The sequence below is a fragment of the Myxine glutinosa genome, chromosome 1, assembly GCF_964187855.1.
Source record: "Myxine glutinosa chromosome 1, kmMyxGlut1.1, whole genome shotgun sequence".
Classification (NCBI taxonomy): domain Eukaryota; kingdom Metazoa; phylum Chordata; class Myxini; order Myxiniformes; family Myxinidae; genus Myxine; species Myxine glutinosa.
Genome location: NC_136261.1, coordinates 348799848 through 348821060, shown reverse-complemented (window position 1 = coordinate 348821060; position 21213 = coordinate 348799848). Strand labels below are relative to the sequence as shown.

The window sequence follows — 21213 nt, the reverse complement described above, 5'->3', positions numbered from 1 at the left end:
TGACATCTCGCAGAATTTTTGGGTTACCAGGGGTAGAAGAGTTCATGGGGGATTATCTGAGATGGTGTTGAGCAACTGTCTTGAAGACTTGGAAGGAAGAATGAGAATGAAGAGAATGTGGAAGTTGGTTCCACCGTCGGGATGAAAGGGAAACAAATGAGTGAAGAGCAGCAGTGATTCTGGATTTTGGGAGTTTCACCAGAATGGGGTTGATGGTGGACCGTGTGCTCCATGCAGAAAACTTGGTGGTGTGAGGGGACAATGCACAGAAAGAGCAGAGGGTCCAAGGTCAGAAAGTAGAAGACGTGGAGACCACCAACTTGTCTGCGATGGGAAAGTGATGGGCTCATCCACTCGGCTTCATCACGGGAGATTGAAATAATTTTGAAGGCCTTGGTTTCCACGGCGTGAAGCAGGTGTGCCAGCACAGAGCGGGGAGCAGTACTCCATTAAGGTGCGGATGAAGGCTGATTACCGACCATACTGGAGAAAATTCACCAAAGCTGCACAGAAATGGTTCCTCGCATGTAAGGTTTGCAAGAGCGGGTCGCCAGCGGAGAGCGGAGTTTTCTTTAGTGGTGAAGACTGTTGTGCGATGATGAATAACCAAACACCAACAGCACATTCATCTTTTAACGAGACACTCTCGCAGACTTCACAATCACGACACAGGTATACAATCACAAATTCATACCTCAGCTACCTATTATTCCTACCAATATGCAGGTACCCATCTATCCACAATACTTTGGGTACCTATCAAACTAAAAATTTAACCTATCTGCTGTGTCTGCTGCCACTACCTTTCCAGAGAGATCATTCCATGCATCGACTACTCTCCAAGTTGAAGACCCCTGCCTTAGTACCGTCTTGACGCTCATGTTATCTACTCTCAGGCTATGGCCTCTGGTCCTGTCATTGTCTATTCTGTTGAAGAACTCTTCCACACCTATTTTCTCTATATCCTTCATTACCTGAAACATCTCTCTCAGACACCCTCATAAATCACCTCTTTATAATGTGCTGTATAACTTTATTACAGCTTTATTGTAGCTTGCCCCAGGAGGCTAAAATGAACTTTGACCTCAAACCAATATCCTCGACATGCCTTTTTTTTCCAGTTGTGATAACATTAGTTTCCTGGATTTTTGGTCTGTTGTAGACTTCTTTTTTTTTTCTGTGTTGCTCGGTTCCAATCCCTCACTCATGCTGGGGGACATTTTAAGATCGGAGCACACATGACATGTTACGACGTGTGTTAGTCCCTCCCTGTTCAAGGCTACTCTGCGAATGAAATATTTATTCTTTGTGACAAAACCTCATTGTATGTGTTTTTCAATTTTCTACTTTGTGTTTTTTTTTTGTTCTTGCATAACTTTTTTTTTAACCCTATGTATAATGCCTTGCCACAAGAAAACTTTTTCATTCATTCAGTTAACTCTGCTATTTTAATCACTTTTCTTTCTCCTCTTTCCCCATCCCCGGGTTCCTCTTCTCTCCCACGTACAGGACTCCCACAGTGGTCGAATGCAAGTCCCAAATGTCCTCCGGGGCTAGAATATCTCACACAGGTGAACTTCTTGTGAGTCTCTACTTTCTACGTAGCCGAAGAGTATTATTGCGAGCATATTGGGGTTTCCTTAAACATCCAGGCCTAACCCTCAACATATCAGGGCTTTTGGAAAAGCCAGGCTAATGTCTTACCCAGACTGTGACCATCAGGACAACCATGAAAAGCCATGTGACAGGACTGTCAACACTTTAATGTAAAAAGAGTGGTAGTCACTACGTTGTGTGCTCTCATTTATTACGTCAAGTATGAGAAACGTGTAGAGATCAGTGGCACAAGAAAGGGGTGGAGGGGTGTATGGGGTCTTCAGCCCCCCGCCCCTCACCTTTTATCGATAGATGTGATTCTAGCTTTGTTAGCGTGGGAGATGTGTGTTTGTGTGTCCAAGGCATGACCTTTTTTTGTTTATCAATGAAGTTGTTAGCATAAGCATTTGACCTTTTGCCACCAAATTTTCAACAAACCTTCATTATGAGAATGTGGAGAAGATGAATGAATAATCACATTCACCTGACACCTGATTTGGTATTGTAGTATTTTCTGTACCTCTGCTACTTGGCAAGTAACCTGAGCCCCCTCCAAAGGAATATTGTGGTTGCGCTCCTGGTAGAGGTGGATTCATTCTCGCAAATATTTCATTGCAACTAATTTTGCATCCGAAGACCGGAGGGTTTTTTTTACTGGCCTCGGTGGTGTAGTGCTTGGAGTGTCCGCTCTGGGTCTTGGATATCGGTGGTTCGAACCCTGGCCGAGTCATACCAAAGACTTTAAAAAAAAATAGTACGTGCGGCTTCCTCGCTTGATGCTAAGCATTTCAATAGGATAGGGTACGGACAAACAACTATAGCATAGGTTGGTAATGATGGCTGAGGTTTGGGCTTACTGGCCTCTTGCATTGAAGATCCTTGTAAGCAAACTCGTTATGTTGTTGTTGTCAAATGCACAATAAGATGTAGCAGTTCTTGTGCTGTCCTCCCTACACGTAACTATATGTATTTCAACAGCCTGCCAAACTCCTATCATGAACGACATGGAAGTCGGGGAGTAGCCTCCAAGCTCCAAGTGTTTTTAATGAAGCCAAACAAGCATGTAGTCGATTGACGAGGAGTAAAAAGGCAATGATTTAGAAGGCCTAACAATCAGGGTTGAAAGGGATGAACTCGGATACAAGTTATGGAAGGCTCAGTCATCACTTCCTCTTAGGTCACGTCCTGGTACATCACTTCGTCTTAGGTCACATCGTGTTACATCGCTTCCTCTTGGATCACATCCTGCTACATCGCTTCCTCTTAGGTCACGTCCTGGTACATCACTTCGTCTTAGGTCACATCGTGTTACATCGCTTCCTCTTGGATCACATCCTGCTACATCGCTTCCTCTTAGGTCACATCCTGACTCCTGTTACAACGCTTCCTCTTAGGTCACATCCTGTTACAACGCTTCCTCTTAGGTCACATCCTGTTACAACGCTTCCTCTTAGGTCACATACTGTTACAACGCTTCCTCTTAGGTCACATCCTGTTACAACGCTTCCTCTTAGGTCACATCCTGCTACATCGCTTCCTCTTAGGTCACATCCTGCTACATCGCTTCGTCTTAGGTCACATCCTGTTACAACGCTTCCTCTTAGGTCACATACTGTTACAACGCTTCCTCTTCGGTCACATCCTGCTACATCGCTTCCTCTTGGGTCACATCCTGTTACAACACTTCCTCTTAGGTCGCATCCTGTTACAACGCTTCCTCTTAGGTCACATCCTGTTACAACGCTTCCTCTTAGGTCACACCCTGTTACATCGCTTCCTCTTGGGTCACACCCTGTTACATCGCTTCCTCTTGGGTCACACCCTGTTACATCGCTTCCTCTTGTGTAACACTCTGTTACAATGCTTCCTCTTAGGTCGCACCCTGTTACATCGCTTCCTCTTAGGTCGCACCCTGTTACATCGTTTCCTCTTGGGTCACACCCTGTTACATCGCTTCCTCTTAGGTCGCACCCTGTTACATCGCTTCCTCTTGGATCACACCCTGTTACATCGCTTCCTCTTTGGTCTCACCCTGTTACATCGTTTCCTCTTAGGTCTCACCCTGTTACATCGCTTCTCCTGAGGTCACATCCTGTTACATCGCTTCCTCTTCGGTCACACCCTGTTACATCGCTTCCTCTTTGGTCACACCCTGTTACATCGCTTCCTCTTTGGTCTCACCCTGTTACATCGTTTCCTCTTAGGTCACACCCTCTTACATCGCTTCCCCTTAGGTCACATCCTGTTACATCGCTTCTTCTTCGGTCACACCCTGTTACATCGCTTCCTCTTTGGTCACACCCTGTTACATCGCTTCCTCTTTGGTCTCACCCTGTTACATCGTTTCCTCTTAGGTCACACCCTCTTACATCGCTTCCCCTTAGGTCACATCCTGTTACATCGCTTCTTCTTCGGTCACACCCTGTTACATCGCTTCCTCTTTGGTCACACCCTGTTACATCGCTTCCTCTTTGGTCTCACCCTGTTACATCGTTTCCTCTTAGGTCACACCCTCTTACATCGCTTCCCCTTAGGTCACATCCTGTTACATCGCTTCTTCTTCGGTCACACACTGTTACATCGCTTCCTCTTTGGTCACACCCTGTTACATCGCTTCCTCTTAGGTCGCACCCTGTTACATCGCTTCCTCTTGGGTCACACCCTGTTACATCGCTTCCTCTTTGGTCTCACCCTGTTAAATCGCTTCCTCTTAGGTCGCACCCTGTTACATCGCTTCCTCTTGGGTCACACCCTGTTACATCGCTTCCTCTTTGGTCTCACCCTGTTACATCGCTTCCTCTTTGGTCTCACCCTCTTACATCGCTTCCCCTTAGGTCACATCCTGTTACATCGCTTCCTCTTAGATCACATGCTGTTGCATCACTTCTTGCTACATTAAGACAAATCGCCAGCTGGGGGCTCCACTCAAAAATGTACAAAACACATGCATAAAGGGCGGAACAGCTCCAGATGACTTTTATGCGAAGTTGTGCAGTGTTCAGGTAGACTAGCCCACTACCTGCCCCTTACAAATCTTACAAATATTCTGCTACTAGTACCCGACTGCAAAGCCGCAATGAGCCGGCGAAGCCAAAGCCTCTTGCCACTATTTTACCCATCACGATGGCATCAGTAGGTTAGGTAGTAGGTAGTAGGTAGGTGCAGTAGGTACCGTACCTTGTAAGACTTGGTAAAAGAGAAGAGCAGACAGTCCTCCCCAATACCTAAATACAATAAATGTCACAAGAAGCTTAAGGAAGTAACTATACGATGTGCTAGCTTAAGGCCTATTTTAAGAAATTTTAACTGGGCTTAATATACGTTTTCACAGTATGTGTGTAGTCTTCTAACTTCAGTCGCTGTCAGGGCTGGTTCTCTCCGGGCATTGCGGCTTCCTCCACCAGAAGAAGTTAGCTTGCAGTAAGATCAGTGCCGACAGATCAGACGATGGCGCCGTTTCAACGGCAATGTGTAACTCGTTAATCAAACCGTGTCGATGGCGCTGATTGGCTGACCTAAGCTGATCGCTGATTGGTCAGCTCACAAAATTTCGCAAATTCAGACCTAAAATTACACCATTTGCATTCTGGATGAGATTAAAATTGATAAAATTTACTTCTTGATTAATTCGGTGAATTCCGTCTCAACTTCGGATATTTCCGGCCGTGAAAAACTATCCCCTCCGGCCGCGAGATTCCTAAAAAAGAATTCTTCGTCAATTTTAGAATATTTGACGCCGTTTTCAGCCTCAAACGCGTAATAAGCTTTTTTGAAATATTTTTTCAAATGCTCGAATCTCATTGGTTCCGGTGTTTGGTGACGATTTTCGTTGAAGATAATCAGGGCCCAAGTGGGCCCGGGGAACGAGGTTGGTCTTAAAGTATTTTAATTACAAACTAGAGGTGCATAAGATTGTGAATCAAACAAAGACGGGTGAAACAAACTCCTATGGAACTTTTTCAAATTTGTTATGCATACTTCCGCATCCGCAAGATGGCGGCCTCCATTGAGCGATTTGGTGCGTCAAAGCTTCGAAATTCTCAAGCCATGGGATCCAGCAGAATCTGGCTTTTCAACATAATACGTACGCGTTCATTGACAACACCGGCTTCGCCGGCTATTAACATCTGAGCCATGTTTTAAGTTTATCATTGAAGGTCCCCGCTGATGCATTTATTGTTGTCAAAGAAGAGTGCCATTGTCCATTGCTTACTTTTCCTTTTTAACCATCTCTTTTCAGATCGATCAGCTGCTCATTAAACAGAAGAAGGAAGTGATGGAAGGTAAACCAATACTGTTCCTTAATGTTTATCCTTATTACGCTGGCAGATTAAACGATAGTCCTTTCTTTCCCCAGCTTGACAAGTTGAGAAAAAAAAGAAAAGAAAAAAAAAGTTACATCTATCTGAACTCTGACATCACTGACATTCATGTTTCTCCCATGTCCATGTTCGCAGTTATCTTCAACTTTCACACGAGGAACACGTATGAGATATCTAATTCACTCGGGCAGCATCTGTGGACTGCCAGAGAGGAATCGAGTTGCTGCGCTCGGCTGTGTTTTGGCCGTTATCGCCCTCTTACTCTATCGGTGAAAGATAACCTTGAAAATAAACCTCTTTTTCTGATCCGACCATTCCGTTTTCCCATGGGCCTCTGCTGTTGGTGCAACCTTTGCCTTGCAGAGGTGAGCAAGCGGATTAAATCTGGCACCAAGTGTGGATGGAGTCCTCATGCCTGTTATGAACTCTGCTTTTACCCCCAGAAGTCAACTTTTGGCTGTACTGTATTTAGTTACCCAAAACCATGGAATTCTCAGCATCGACCCTGTCTTCACCTCACCTCACCTCCCCCTCCCCCGCCCCCTCCACCACTAGTAGGCCTATCACACTCTCACCATGTTATGGTTTTGTTTTTTTGCAGATAAATTTTGTATTTTGTGAAATCCGTTCTAAGGGGGGGATGTTATAAGGTGTTATTTTTTTTGTATTTTTTTTGTATACAAGATCGAGGCTCGTGAAAGAGCTAACATTAATCGCACAAAAAGTCAAACCGACACACAAAAAACAAGGGGCGGCAGGCAGACAAGATGGGGAGAGAGGGGGAAGGACACAAACACAACATTTGAGAGCAAGGACATCGGGAGGACTTGGGGGGAGGTGGGAGTGGTATAAAACATATGAACACTGCAAGGACTCTTTCCTGCTACATTAGCCGATTCAAAGGTCTCAACCTCAGATGGGGATGTTGTAAGGTATGGGGATGTTTTAAGTTGTATTGGTTCTAAGGGAGGATGTTATAAGTTAAATGGATTCTAATGGGGTATGTTAAAAGTTATATTAGTTCTAAGCGGGAGGCAAAACGTTTATATTGTTTCCAATGGGGGTGAGGAGGTTATATTTTACGTGGTTTCTTAGGGAGGAGGGTTAGAGAATGAAATGAATGATCGTTTTTTTTTAAGGCCATTTTCCCCGCTAGAGCGGGGGTTAGCCTTGCGGGCCCCATGACAATCATGGTTCCCTGTTTGAGGCAATGTTTTTATGGCCGGATGCCCTTCCTGACGCCAACCCTTAGTCGCCTCTTACGATGCGCAGGGATACGGTGTACCTATTCTAAACCGGGGTACACACCTGGAAAGGGAGTTAGGGTTTTAAAAAATGGGGCGAGTTGGGGGAGGGAGGGGAGAGAGGAGAGAGGAGAGGAGGGGGAGGGAGAGGAGAGGGTGGACGGCGAGGAGAGGGTGCAGGGCATAGTGGAAGGGGAGAGCGAAGCCTTACCACATCACTATACTGTACCCTGTGGGAGGAGGAGAGGAGAGTAGAGGAGAGGCGAGCCTCACAACATGTTGCTGAACTGATTCTCACTAAATTTCTTTCACTAGGGCCTTTATCAACCTCAGCGACGATGAAAACCGAAAAGAGAAATTGAATCGGAGTTAAAATGAGTGATGTCCCAAAGAACATTTGGAGCCGTCGTGTAACTGATTAAAAATAGAGCGATGTGGCTTCTGAATACCTAAACGTTAAGTCATTAAAGGTTGTAAGTTTGTCGAAATTCATCAACGTCCACCAAATTTGTTGTAGTCACGTGTTCAACCACTCCAACGACCAGCAAAACTGAAATCGAGTCTGTGTTTAAAAAAAGAAACCTGTGAGGCTGCTCAAAGCAAAGTGCTTTTTCTTCAAAGGAATTCCTTTACAAAGTCATAATTTCCGATTTATAAGCAATCGATGCCCAATCCTAACAATTCAAAAGCTTATAACCTCAGGCATCCAATGATATCCACAACTTTAACCAAAACCTTCATTTAGACAACTTTAAGAACATCGTGTTCCAGCAACTATCCAAGACAATCGGCCTACAGGCCATATTTCTAAACATTAACAAATCAAAAACTACAACCCTCACAAACACAAGACGTTGTAGCGCGGTGTGGGCGTCGTGTCGGACGAACACGTACTCCGCCGTGCGAAGCTCCGGGGCGACGTGCGTTGGCGGGTGCCCGTGGTGCGCCGTCGGCACCGGGGCGAACCTCTGGGCGTTCTCCTGCAGCGCGGAGCGCTGCTGCGCCGCGGACCGTAGAGTCGGGGAGGAACTCGCCCGGCACCCGCAGCGGTTGTCCAAAGACCAACTCCGCCACGGATGTGCGCAGGTCGTCCTTGGGCGCCGTTCGGAGGCCCAGCAAGACCCAGGGGAGCCTGTCGACCCAGCCACCGTCGCGGAGGGTGGCCCGGAGCGCGGCCTTTACAGAGCGGTGGAACCGCTCGCACAGGCCATTGGCCTGGGGGTGATAGGCCGTGGTACGGTGCAGCTGGACACCGAGCCCCCGCGCGACCGCCCCCCAGAGCTCTGAGGTGAACTGGGGGCCGCGGTTGGACGAGATGTCTGAGGGGGCGCCGAACCGGGCAACCCAGGTGGCGATGAACGCCTGCGCGACGTCCGCTGCCGTTGTCGCCGCCAAAGGCACGGCCTCTGGCCACCGGGTGGTGCGGTCCACCATGGTGAGGACGTGGGTGAAACCCCGCGAGGGGAGCAGAGGTCCCACCAAGTCCACGTGACCGTGGTCGAACCGACGTTCGGGCACCGTAAACGGGGCCAACGGGGCCTGGGTGTGGCGGTGCACCTTCGCACGCTGGCATGCGAGGCACGTCCTGGTCCAATCGCGGACGACCTTCCGGAGGCCATGCCAGACGAACTTGTCGGCGACCAGCCTCTGGGAGGCCTTCGTGCCCAGGTGGGACAGGCCGTGGATGGCGTCAAAAACCCGGCGCTGCCAGCCCGCGGGCATGATGGGGCGAGGCCGCCCGAGGGAGCCGTCGCACAAGAGGGCCGTGCCCGCGCCGTCGAACGGCACCTCGGTGACGCGGAGGCCCGTGACGGCGGTCCGCAAGGCCTGGACGTCGGGGTCGGTGGTCTGGTCCGCCGCCATGCCATCCGGGCATAGTCGATGCCAAGGTGGACCGCGTGGGCGACGGACCGGGAAAGGCAATCCGCCACCAGGTTGTCCTTCCCCGCGACGTGCCGGATGTCCGTCATGTACTCGGACACGGCCGAGAGGTGACGCTGCTGCCGGGCTGACCACGGCTCTGCGACCTTGGCCATCGCGAAGACCAGGGGCTTGTGGTCGACGAAGGCTGTGAACGAACGGCCCTCGAGCAGATGGCGAAAGTGCCTGACGGCCAGGTGGAGCCCGAGCAACTCGCGGTCGAAGGTACTGTACCGGCGTTCATTCGTGCGGGCGAAGCTGCCGGCTGAAGAACGCAAGCGGTTGCCAAGCTCCACGCACCCATTGCTCGTGCACCGCGCCCACCGCGTAGTCCGACGCGTCGGTGGTGAGCGTGATCGGTGCATCGGGCGCTGGGTGCGCGAGCATGGTGGCGTTAACCAGGGCGAGCTTCGCGCCCGCGAATGCCGCGTCCATCTGCTCGGTCCAAACGACGTCACCTTTGCCCGGCGTCCCCCCGAGGGCCTCATGCAGGGGGCGCAGGAGCTGGGCGATGCGGGGCAGGAAACGGTGGTAGAAGTTCACCATGCCCAGGAACTCCTGGAGCCCCCTGATCGTGCGGGGGTGCGGAAACCCCTTGACCACCTCCACCTTTGCTGGTAAGGGGATGGCCCCGTGCCTGGTGACGCGGTGCCCCAAGAAGTCGATCTCGGCGACGCCGAACCGGCACTTGGCGGGGTTCACGATCAGGCCATGCTGGACCAGGCATTCGAAGAGCGTGCGGAGATGGCGGAGGTGCTCTTCGCTGGACAAGCTTGCGACGAGGATGTCATCCAGGTAGACATAGACGAAATCCAGGTCGCGCAAGACGCTGTCCATCAGACGTTGGAACGCATGGGCCGCATTCTTCAAACCGAAGGGCATCCGAAGGAACTCGAAAAGGCCGAATGGCGTAATGACGGCCGTCTTCGGGATGTCCTCCGGCCGGACGGGCACCTGGTGGTAGCCGCGTATGAGGTCCACCTTTGAAAAGCAGGACATTTTCGCCAACCGGGCGGAAAAGTCCTGGATGTGAGGGACCGGGTAACGGTCGGGGGTGATGGCATCATTGAGGCGGCGGTCGTTGAGGCGGCGGTCGTCCCCGCACGGCCGCCATCCCCCGCCAGGCTTCGGCACGATGTGTAGCGGCGACGCCCAAGCACTCGGAGCGCCGCACGATGCCCAGCCGCTCCAGCATAGCGAACTCCGCCCTCGCCACCGCAAGCTTCGTCCGTTCGAGGCGGCGGGCCCAGGCGTAGACCGGCGGCCTGACGGTCGGTATGTGATGTTCCACACCGTGCTTTACGGCCACCGCCGAGAAGGTGGGCCGCGTGAGGGCCGGGAAGCTGGCGAGGAGGCGGGTGAACTCGTCCGCTGCCGGGAGCGTACAAACCAACCTCGCCGGGATCGGACCGCTCAGCAAGCCGCTTGGCGAGCCGCTCGGTGAGCCGCTCAGGGAGCTGCCCAACGAACTGCTCAACGTGCAAGCCAGCGAGCTGACCGTTTCCGCCTGGACGAGGCGCCTGTTCTTAACATCCACCAACAGCCCATTTGCACACAGGAAATCCGCGCCTAGCAATGCCATGGGCACGCTGGCGGTCACGAAAATCCATTGAAAGCGTTGCCCTCTGAACCGCAGGGAGAGGCAGCGCTTCCCGAAGGTGCGTATGGGCGTACCGTTGGCTGCAAGCAGCGCGGGGCCCCGACCCGCGGCTCGCTTGTCGGATGTGGAGGCAGGGATAACGCTCACCTGTGCGCCCGTGTCGCAGAGGAAGCGACGCCTGGACAAGGTGTCCGTGACAAACAGGAGGCTGCCGGAATGGCCGACGCTCAGGGCCGCTACCGAGCGCCGGCTTTGTAGTTTCCCGACTTGCCGAAAGAGCACGGCGGGCAACAATTCCTCGCCTTGTGGCCAAACCTGGCGTGGAAATGGCACCAGGTTTGCGGCGAAGGCGGAGGCCGCGGTTTTCGCGGTGGTGGTGGGCGGGGCGTGGCGGCGGCCACGCGGTGTGCATCAGCCTCGAGATCCACGAGGTGTGGTGCATCAGGGTCAGCCCCGGGATCCGCGACGGCCCCACCGAAGCTCGCCCGCATGTCACATGCCGCGAAAAACTTGTCGGCCTCAACGGCCAGCGCTCGGGGTTCCTTTATCTTTGAACCGGCCAACATGAGGCGTACCTGGGCCGGTAGCTGGCGTAAAAAGAGCGCCCGGAATAAAAAATCCGGTGCTTTGTCCCCCAGTAGCGACAGCATATGGTCCATTTGGACCAATGGTCGCGTGTCGCCGAGGTCGGGAAGGTCCAGGAGGTGGTCGGCCCGTTCGTCCTCTGTGAGGCCAAACGTGGCGATGAGGCGACGTTCGAGCGCCTCGTATCTGTGGTCGGCTGGTGGGTTTCGCAGGACGGACACGACGCGGGCGGCTGTGCCGGGCCCGAGGGCGGCGATGACGTGGAAGTAGCGCGTCTCGTCCGCCGTTATGCCACGAAGCTGAAACTGGGCTTCGGCTTGCATAAACCATATCTCCGCCTGAGCTTCCCAGAACTTGGGGAGTTTCACGGTGACCGCGTTGCTGCTCGTCATGGCGCGTTCTGTAGTTCAGCGTCGGCGGAACTAGTCGGTCACCAATGTAGCGCGGTGCTATGCGCGCGACTTGTCTTGCCAATAAAGGAAGCAACAACGATGTAAACACAAGTGTCTTTATTCAAAGGGTCAAACTATAGCACTGCCGTGCTCGGGGCTGTGTGCCCCGTGTATATCCCGAGGCCACGCCTACCCCTCGGGCGTGGCCGACACCCTCCTGGTGCGCGGAATGATGTCATCGCGCCAGCGAGCCATCGTGTCCGCCACAACATACCTTATTGTTCTCCAGGCACCATTGTCTTTCCAAATATCCACAAATATGTGCAGCACTGATGCGGGAAACCTGTCTCACGACGGTCTAAACCCAGCTCATGTTCGCTGTTATTTGGGGAACAATCCAAAGCTTGGCGAATTCTCAATGTTTCAATGGGCGGAAACAAAATGGCGGCTTAAGAACCCAGCGATGTGACCGTGGGCTGAACAAGATGGCAAACCGCCATTGTGGTAAGGCTTTTTTTTTTGTTATGGGCACCCCATTTAGCATCAAAACGGGTATTTTAACACACCCAAACACCCTGTTTTCATTCATGCACTTCCGTGGGTGTCGAGAAGCATGCATGCAAAATTTGGGACCGCTAGGTTTCATGGTTTTGGAGTTATAGAGGAGACACACACACACACACCATATACACACACACTTATTCTTTTTATTATTATAGACTAGCAGACGTACCCGGCGTTGCCGGAAGGGCAGGGGAAGGGGAAGAGGAGGGAGGGAGGGGAAGGAGGGGAGAGGGGGAAGGAGGAGAGAGGGGGAAGGAGGAGAGAGGGGGAAGGAGGAGAGAGGGGGAAGGAGGAGAGAGGGGGAAGGAGGAGAGAGGGGGAAGGAGGAGAGAGGGGGAAGGAGGAGAGAGAGGAGAGGAAGGGAAGTGGCTCACGTTTGTGAGTTGTGTGATGCCGAGCAGGAAGAAGAAGAAGCCATACTACCAAATTCTCACTTCCGGAATTGTTTGATTTATTTGTATTCAAATGTCTGGTAATTGTTTTGTATTTATTTATGTGAATATGTGTTCTTACAATGCACTATCTAGCGTTTTTTTTCTTTTTCTTTTTGGTTATTATTATTATTTTTTAATTAATTTTTCTTTATCTATTTATTTATTTTTAACTCTAAAAAAATGACTTTTTTTTCAAATTTTTATTTTTTTATTACCTTCGCAAAAGCGGAAGGTTATGTTTTGATCGCTGTGTATTTATTTGTATGTCTGTGTGTGTGTATGTTAATCGCATAACTCAAAAAGTATTCAACCGAATTGCATGAAATTTGGTGGGATGATTGGTTATTATACGGGACACATTTGATTAGATTTTGGGAAACAGATTTGCTCAAATTCTGACTATTTTTAACTCGATCGTATTTCACTCAAAGTTATGAGCGACTGAAGAAGAAGATGTCCATCCAGGACGTCATCACTATAACGCGATCTCCCGCGATCATTTCAACCTCAAAAAAAATTATAATTGCAGATTTGACAATAGATGAGGCATATTAACAAACGAATGAAACAGATTTGCTCAAATTCTGACTATTTTTAACTCGATCGTATTTCACTCAAAGTTATGCGCGACTGAAGAAGAAGATGTCCATCCAGGACGTCATCACTATAACGCGATCTCCCGCGATCATTTCAACCTCAAAAAAAATTATAATTGCAGATTTGACAATAGATGAGGCATATTAACAAACAAATGAAACAGATTTGCTCAAATTCTGACTATTTTTAACTCGATCGTATTTCACTCAAAGTTATGCGCGACTGAAGAAGAAGATGTCCATCCAGGACGTCATCACTATAACGCAATCTCCCGCGATCATTTCAACCTCAAAAAAAATTATAATTGCAGATTTGTCAAGAGATGAGGCATATTAACAAACGAATGAAACAGATTTGCTCAAATTCTGACTATTTTTAACTCGATCGTATTTCACTCAAAGTTATGAGCGACTGAAGAAGAGGATGTCCATCCAAGACGTCATCACTATAACGCGATCTCCCGCAATCATTTCAACCTCAAATGAAATTCAAATTGCAGATTTGTCAATCGGGGAGGCATATTAACAGACGAATGAAACAGATTTGCTCAAATTCTGATTTTTAAAAATCGATCGCATTTCACATAAAGTTTCACATCGCATACACTCCCATGCCAAGTACAGAACAGTAGCTGCGGCGAAGGTATGCGCTCTACCGAGTGCCCGGATTCTAGTTTTAGTCTACAACACTCCCAGGCACTCGCTGATGAACCTCTGAAAGTTTGAAGATCCGTTCAGCCATCTCTGAATAAAACTGGACACACACACAGACAACTCACGTGTATATATATATATATATTTCATTCATTCATTCATTCATATATATATATATATATATATATATATATATATATATATATATATATATATATATATATATGACGCAGCACACACGCACTCCAGTTTATGTATCTTTTGTGTACTGCCTTTCATAGATGGAGGTTCAGGGTCACGACGGGACGGTTCTGGGTTTTGTCCGACAGCAGTGGCATCTCTGTCTACCTCGATTCACTGTGCAGACAGCAGATCGGCAGGATGCTTTGCTCATCCATGGGCCATTTTGTGCCTGCAGCTGTGGCTCGGATGTCAAATTTAAGGTGAGAATCTATGTACAGTACTTTGATGCTAAAATTGCTTTTATTGAAAAAAAACCAAAAAAACAATGCTGTGACCCATTTTTTCCACAATCATTTTATTTGCTTAATGTTACGTATTGCGTTGAGTTAGTGTTTAATTTGCCAAACAATTTTCACTTCAAAAAACATTGGAATTCCTGCTATAATTTGAGGTTACCATTGGTGTCCAATGTGCTGACAATGGCCTAGCCCTAGAGGTTGTGAAGAGTATGTGAGCTATCGCCGGCACCCTTGACAAAATTCCAAACTCCTGCCATAACTACTGCTGGGAAAGGGATGGCAAACAACCCAGTATGACCCCTGGCCAAGAAACCGCTTCGGCCGAACCAATGCTCTGTAACAGAGTATGATGCATCGGATTGGATCGGTGCGCAATGGTAGTTCATGGCAAAGTCCATATGTAGCCTGCAGAATACGGACATTGCCTGTGCTCTTGTGAACCCTAAGGTCTTGAGCTTGAACTTTTTGTGTGGGTGCGAGATGCAACTTTTTCTTTCCATATGCTAAATAACCTCCTTGAGATTCCCACCACAGCCAGGCCTTGCTGCCAACATAAGTAGTGATATTGTCTGCTTTGGCATTGACAAAATGTCCTAAAATATTTGGGTGCGTTGAACAGGTGTCTGCTGGTTCAAGGTGAATGTCCATCCCTGTGGACGTGTTATATAACATAGCATTATGTCTCGATTATTATACTGTATTGTTAACCATCACAGTATCACAAACCACTCAAAAAAATGAAGCTGGGTGTCATTTAAACGTTTACGCAATGGCCTTTCAACACCTGCATTCGCATGGTGGCAAAGCTCCATGTTTTGCCAACTATTTGGGAGAAGTATTTCAGGGCACCAAGCCCTCATTTCAACAAGTAACTGGAGGCATCTCAAAATGCAAAACCCATTCACTTCTTTGTTCTCGAACTAAACTTGATTTCTTCTCCGTTCGTATGCATTTCAAGGCTGTGGGGTAGAATCACTGGCTGAATGAACGGCTGTGCCGCTGATGAAATGCCCTCTGGCTGGTTAGGATGAAATGCCCTCTTGCTGGTTGGGATGAAATGCCCTCTTGCTGGTTGGGATGAAATGCCCTCTTGCTGGTTGGGATGAAATGCCCTCTGGCTGGTTGGGATGAAATGCCCTCTTGCTGGTTAGGATGAAATGCCCTCTTGCTGGTTAGGATGAAATGCCCTCTGGCTGGTTCGGATGAAATGCCCTCTTGCTGGTTGGGATGAAATGCCCTCTTGCTGGTTAGGATGAAATGCCCTCTGGCTGGTTCGGATGAAATGCCCTCTTGCTGGTTGGGATGAAATGCCCTCTTGCTGGTTCAGATGAAATGCCCTCTTGCTGGTTGGGATTAAATGCCCTCTTGCTGGTTGGGATTAAATGCCCTCTTGCTGGTTTGGATGAAATGCCCTCTTGCTGGTTCGGATGAAATGCCCTCTTGCTGGTTGGGATGAAATGCCCTCTTGCTGGTTTGGATGAAATGCCCTCTTGCTGGTTCGGATGAAATGCCCTCTTGCTGGTTAGGATGAAATGCCCTCTTGCTGGTTAGGATGAAATGCCCTCTTGCTGGTTTGGATGAAATGCCCTCTTGCTGGTTCGGATGAAATGCCCTCTTGCTGGTTGGGATGAAATGCCCTCTTGCTGGTTGGGATGAAATGCCCTCTTGCTGGTTTGGATGAAATGCCCTCTTGCGGGTTCGGATGAAATGCCCTCTTGCTGGTTGGGATGAAATGCCCTCTTGCTGGTTCGGATGAAATGCCCTCTTGCTGGTTTGGATGAAATGCCCTCTGGCTGGTTAGGATGAAATGCCCTCTGGCTGGTTAGGATGAAATGCCCTCTTGCTGGTTAGGATGAAATGCCCTCTTGCTGGTTGGGATGAAATGCCCTCTTGCTGGTTGGGATGAAATGCCCTCTTGCTGGTTGGGATGAAATGCCCTCTTGCTGGTTGGGATGAAATGCCCTCTTGCTGGTTGGGATGAAATGCCCTCTTGCTGGTTGGGAGGAAATGCCCTCTTGCTGGTTGGGATGAAATGCCCTCTTGCTGGTTGGGATGAAATGCCCTCTTGCTGGTTGGGTTGAAATGCCCTCTTGCTGGTTGGGATGAAATGCCCTCTTGCTGGTTGGGATGAAATGCCCTCTTGCTGGTTCGGGCAGTAATTTGGAATTTGGCCATGCTGGCAGGGATGGCTCCCCTGCACTTCGTGAAGGACACCATGGGATCTTTAACGTCCACCAACGAATGCTGACAGATGGGACGCCCTTTACTAAACTCAGCTTGATGAAAATGACAGTTTAAAAATTGTACATTATATTGATGAGCACGTTACCTGTAGGGTGATTGCATCACCCCCTACAGTGAGTGATACACACACACACACACACACACACACACACACACACACACACACACACACACACACACACACACACCTGTGGACAGTTACACTTTCGTTGGCATGAGCTTTTGCTTCCGAGTTGCATCTTTGTCATGGTGAGCTTGATGTCGATCAAGACTCGTGTTGACACGGGCTTGTCGTTGTCCTAATCAGGGACTGGATGGAGGAGGAGAGGTGAGGCTGGATGGAGGAGGAGAGGTGAGGCTGGATGGAGGAGGAGAGGTGAGGCTGGATGGAGGAGGAGAGGTGAGGCTGGATGGAGGAGGAGAGGTGAGGCTGGATGGAGGAGGAGAGGTGAGGCTGGATGGAGGAGGAGAGGTGAGGCTGGATGGAGGAGGAGAGGAGGCTGGATGGAGGAGGAGAGGAGGCTGGATGGAGGAGGAGAGGTGAGGCTGGATGGAGGAGAGGAGAGGCTGGATGGAGGAGAGGAGAGGTGAGGCTGGACGGAGGAGGAGAGGTGAGGCTGGATGGAGGAGGAGAGGTGAGGCTGGATGGAGGAGGAGAGGTGAGGCTGGATGGAGAAGGAGAGGTGAGGCTGGATGGAGGAGGAGAGGTGAGGCTGGATGGAGGAGGAGAGGAGAGGTGAGGCTGGATGGAGGAGGAGAGGAGAGGTGAGGCTGGATGGAGGAGGAGAGGTGAGGCTGGATGGAGGAGGAGAGGTGAGGCTGGATGGAGGAGGAGAGGTGAGGCTGGATGGAGGAGGAGAGGTGAGGCAAGGAAAAGCGAGGCTGGATGGAGGGGGAGAGGTGAGGATGGAGGAGGGGGTGAGGTGAGGCTGGATGGAGGAGGAGAGGAGAGGCGAGGTGAGGCGAGGCTGGAGGGAAAGGTGAAAAGAGGTGAGGCGAGGCTGGAGGGAAAGGTGAAAAGAGGTGAGGCGAGGCTGGAGGGAAAGGTGAAAAGAGGTGAGGCTGGATGGAGGGGAAAGACGTGAGGCTGGATGGAGAAGGAGAGGCGAGGTTGGAAGGAGAGGCGAGGTTGGAAGAGGCGAGGTTGGAAGGCGAGGCGAGGTTGGAAGGAGAGGTGAGGCGAGGTGAGGATGGAGGGAAAGGAGAGGCAAGGCTGGAAGGAAAGGTGAGGCAAGGCATATAAGGCATATGTTATAGTGTAGCGGTTACCGCTGGATGCACACAATCGCCTTGCACCGGCCAGAACACGGCCAGACGCGCCTCTCCCGGGCATGCCCGGACTCACTGTTCCCGGGCACGCCCGAACCTCCCGGGCACGCCCGGTCTCGCCTTTCCAGGGCTCGCCCAGAGCGTCCGGGCATGCCCGCTATCGCCTTTCCAGGGCTCGCCCAGAGCGTCCGGGCATGCCCGCTATCGCCTTTCAGGGCTCGCCCAGAGCGTCCGGGCATGCCCGCTCTCGCCTTTCCAGGGCTCGCCCAGAGCGTCCGGGCATGCCCGCTATCGCTTTTCCAGGGCTCGCCCAGAGCGTCCGGGGCATGCCCGCTAATCGCCTTTCCAGGGCTCACCCAGAGCGTCCGGGCATGCCCGCTATCGCCTTTCCAGGGCTCGCCCAGAGCGTCCGGGCATGCCCGCTATCACCTTTCCAGGGCTCGCCCAGAGCGTCCGGGCATGCCCGCTCTCGCCTTTCCAGGGCTCGCCCAGAGCGTCCGGGCATGCCCGCTCTCGCCTTTCCAGGGCTCGCCCAGAGCGTCCGGGCATGCCCGCTATCGCCTTTCCAGGGCTCGCCCAGAGCGTCCGGGCATGCCCGCTATCGCCTTTCCAGGCTCGCCCAGAGCGTCCGGGCATGCCCGCTATCGCCTTTTCAGGGCTCGCCCAGAGCGTCCGGGCATGCCCGCTATCGCCTTTCCAGGGCTCGCCCAGAGCGTCCGGGCATGCCCGCTATCGCCTTTCCAGGGCTCGCCCAGAGCGTCCGGGCATGCCCGCTATCGCTTTTCCAGTGCTCGTCCAGAGCGCCCGGGCACGCCCAGCCTCGACTTGCCAGGCCGCAGCCAAACACGCCCGGGCAGGTCCAGACTCGCCTTTCCAAGGCTCGCCCTTGACACCCGGGCATGCCCGGTATAGCTTTTGCCGGGCAAATTTCCCGACATAAATGTGTATATATATTGCTGCCCGATAAACGGGCTTGTCAGAATACCTGAGCTGTTTTGTTTCAATAAAGCAACTCGGACGAATTCCGTCTTTGGTCGCGTCAATTCTTTCGACTCGCGTTGGAGCGCAGTTCCTTCAATAGTATCATTCGTGTTCTCCACATTCTCATAATAAAGGTTTGCTGAAGATTTGATGACAAAAGTTCAATTGTTAAAAATGTTGTGGCCTGGGACAGACACACTGAAGCTCAATGGTAAATAAATATCGAAACACGGAGCGATTTGAATAAATAAAAATAAAATGGGGGGGGGGGGGGGGGGGACCTCGTGCTCCACGCGCTGCAGACGGGCTTGTAAGGCCTATTCATACTCACTGTGACTATCCTTTTGACATTTTGACGCATGCGCTGGTAGAAGAAAAGTTCTATTTTGTGAGGTGAAAAGTTGATTGCATTGATAGGCTGGGAGTAGGTCTCATAGGGTGTAGGAAATTGGTGGAAGGACCTCCATTGCACTGGGTGGTCCTGGGCGCAGAGTGGGACCAAAGAGTCCTACCGAGTGGAGCACGGAGTGGGCCGAGTACCCAGGAGAGGAATTCGTGTGCGCCGTGCCAGTGGGGAAGGCCCTCTTTGTACCATTTTTGATGTCTGTGGCTGTTGCAGTAATGGATGTCCTAATAATTTGGGACCCATTGTGTCTCGAATTATTAGGTGGAGGGTAGGCATGCCCCCATTTTGCTGATCCGCCGGTGAGCCATGTGAGGCCATGCCACGTCATAGTTTTATTACCTTGCGTGCCTTGATCTTCCTCCTGGGAGGTAATTTAGTGGAGGGAATTGGTGGGCCCCGGGAGGGAGAGCTTGCCTTCGAGGGATTTAGAGGAGCAGAAGCTCGGGATTAGGTTAGATACGATTAGCATAGGGTAGGATATGTTAGGTCCAAGCCGGCTGGCTGACCTGCTGTCACAGCACACTCCTGCCACCCCCAACCCCCAACATCTGCCAGCTCGTATCATCTGAGGCCGGATTTTTTGACATTGATATACACTTAATACCCCATAATGTCAAAGTGGATTTTTTTATTTTTTAGAATTTTTTACAAAATAATTAAAAATGAAAAGCTAAAACATCTTGAGTCAATAGGGAATTCAACCCCTTTGCCAAGACACTCCAAATTGAGCTCAGGTGCATCCAATTTCCATTGAATCATCCTTGAGATGTCTGTACAACTTCATTTGAGTCCACCTGTGGCCAATTCAATTGATTGGACATGATTTAGAAAGAAACACACCTTTCTAAATCACACAGGTCCCACAGTTGACAGTGCATGTCAAAGGAGAAACTCCACCATGAAGTCCAAGGAACTGTCTGTAGAACTCTGAGATAGAATTGTGAGGAGGCATAGATCTGGGGAAGGGTACAAAACAATTTCTAGTGTTGAAAGTTCTCAAGAACTCGGTGAGCTCCATCATTAGGAAATGGAAATAATATAGAACTACCAAGACTCTTCCTAGAGTTGGACGTCCAACCAGACTGAGCAACCGGGCAAGAGGTCGCACAAGATCTGCCTGCAACCCTCTTCTGGTGAAACTGCCAAAATCTAGGCTCTCTGCTCACCTTCATTCCTTCATTCCTCTTTACTCCCGCCTCTGGAACAAACTCCTTCACTCTCTTCAATCCCACTCCTCCCTCCAGGGTTTTTTTTTAAAAACAGCTGTTCACCACCATCTCTTATCTTCCCCCATCCAAAACCTTGATCTTTTCTACCCCCGCTAATTCACCGCAGATCCACTTTTCTGAAATGCCGACTTCTTTCCTGGAAGTCCTAGCATGTCCATGTGTTTTATACTTCTCCCCCCCCCCACTCCTTCCCATGCCTCCACCCCCCAAGCCCTTTCCCTCCCACAGATCTCCCGATGTCCCTGCTCTCAAATATTGTACTTGTGTGCTTCCCCCTCTCCCAATCTTGTCTCCCGCTCCCTTTATTTCGTCTTATGTGTCCGTTTGTTTTTTGTGTGATTAATGTTGGCTCTTACACGAGCCTCGATCTTGTATACAAAAAAAATAAAATAAAAAAATGCAGAAGTTACGTTAAAGTTAAATCCGATTAAAGAATCTGTCTGCTTCTCAAGGAGTCCTTGCCAAGTGCGGTTCATTTTCCTCTTGGCAGGTTCTGGATGCATCTGGCAATCAGATCGGTGTCATACGCAAACGATGGGGCGGCTTCTGCCAAGAGTGGATTACTGCTGCTGACAATTTCACGGTGGAGTTTCCCATGGAGTTGGACGTGAAGCTCAAAGCCAACCTACTTGCTGCTGCATTGCTCTTGGTAAGGAAGGGCTTGTTGAAGTCAAATTTCCGTTGTCTGGGGGAGA

At 50.4% G+C, this 21213-nt stretch overlaps 1 protein-coding gene across 5 annotated transcripts in view; it reads left to right on the top strand.

The window, feature by feature from the left end:
- Window positions 1-21213, top strand: part of LOC137419086 (phospholipid scramblase 1-like) — a 46576-nt gene that overhangs the window by 21776 nt on the left and 3587 nt on the right. For 2 of the 5 annotated variants that reach the window (XM_078769898.1, XM_078769897.1), the window contains exons 3-7: window positions 1510-1582; window positions 5837-5879; window positions 6054-6283; window positions 14189-14350; window positions 21009-21167. In XM_078769898.1, the coding sequence (XP_078626024.1) occupies window positions 1541-1582; window positions 5837-5879; window positions 6054-6283; window positions 14189-14350; window positions 21009-21167 (636 nt within the window). In that variant the 5' untranslated portion in view covers window positions 1510-1540. The remainder of the gene's footprint in view (window positions 1-1509; window positions 1583-5836; window positions 5880-6053; window positions 6284-14188; window positions 14351-21008; window positions 21168-21213) is intronic. The other 3 variants (XM_078769899.1, XM_078769895.1, XM_078769896.1) reach the window with 2 other exon arrangements.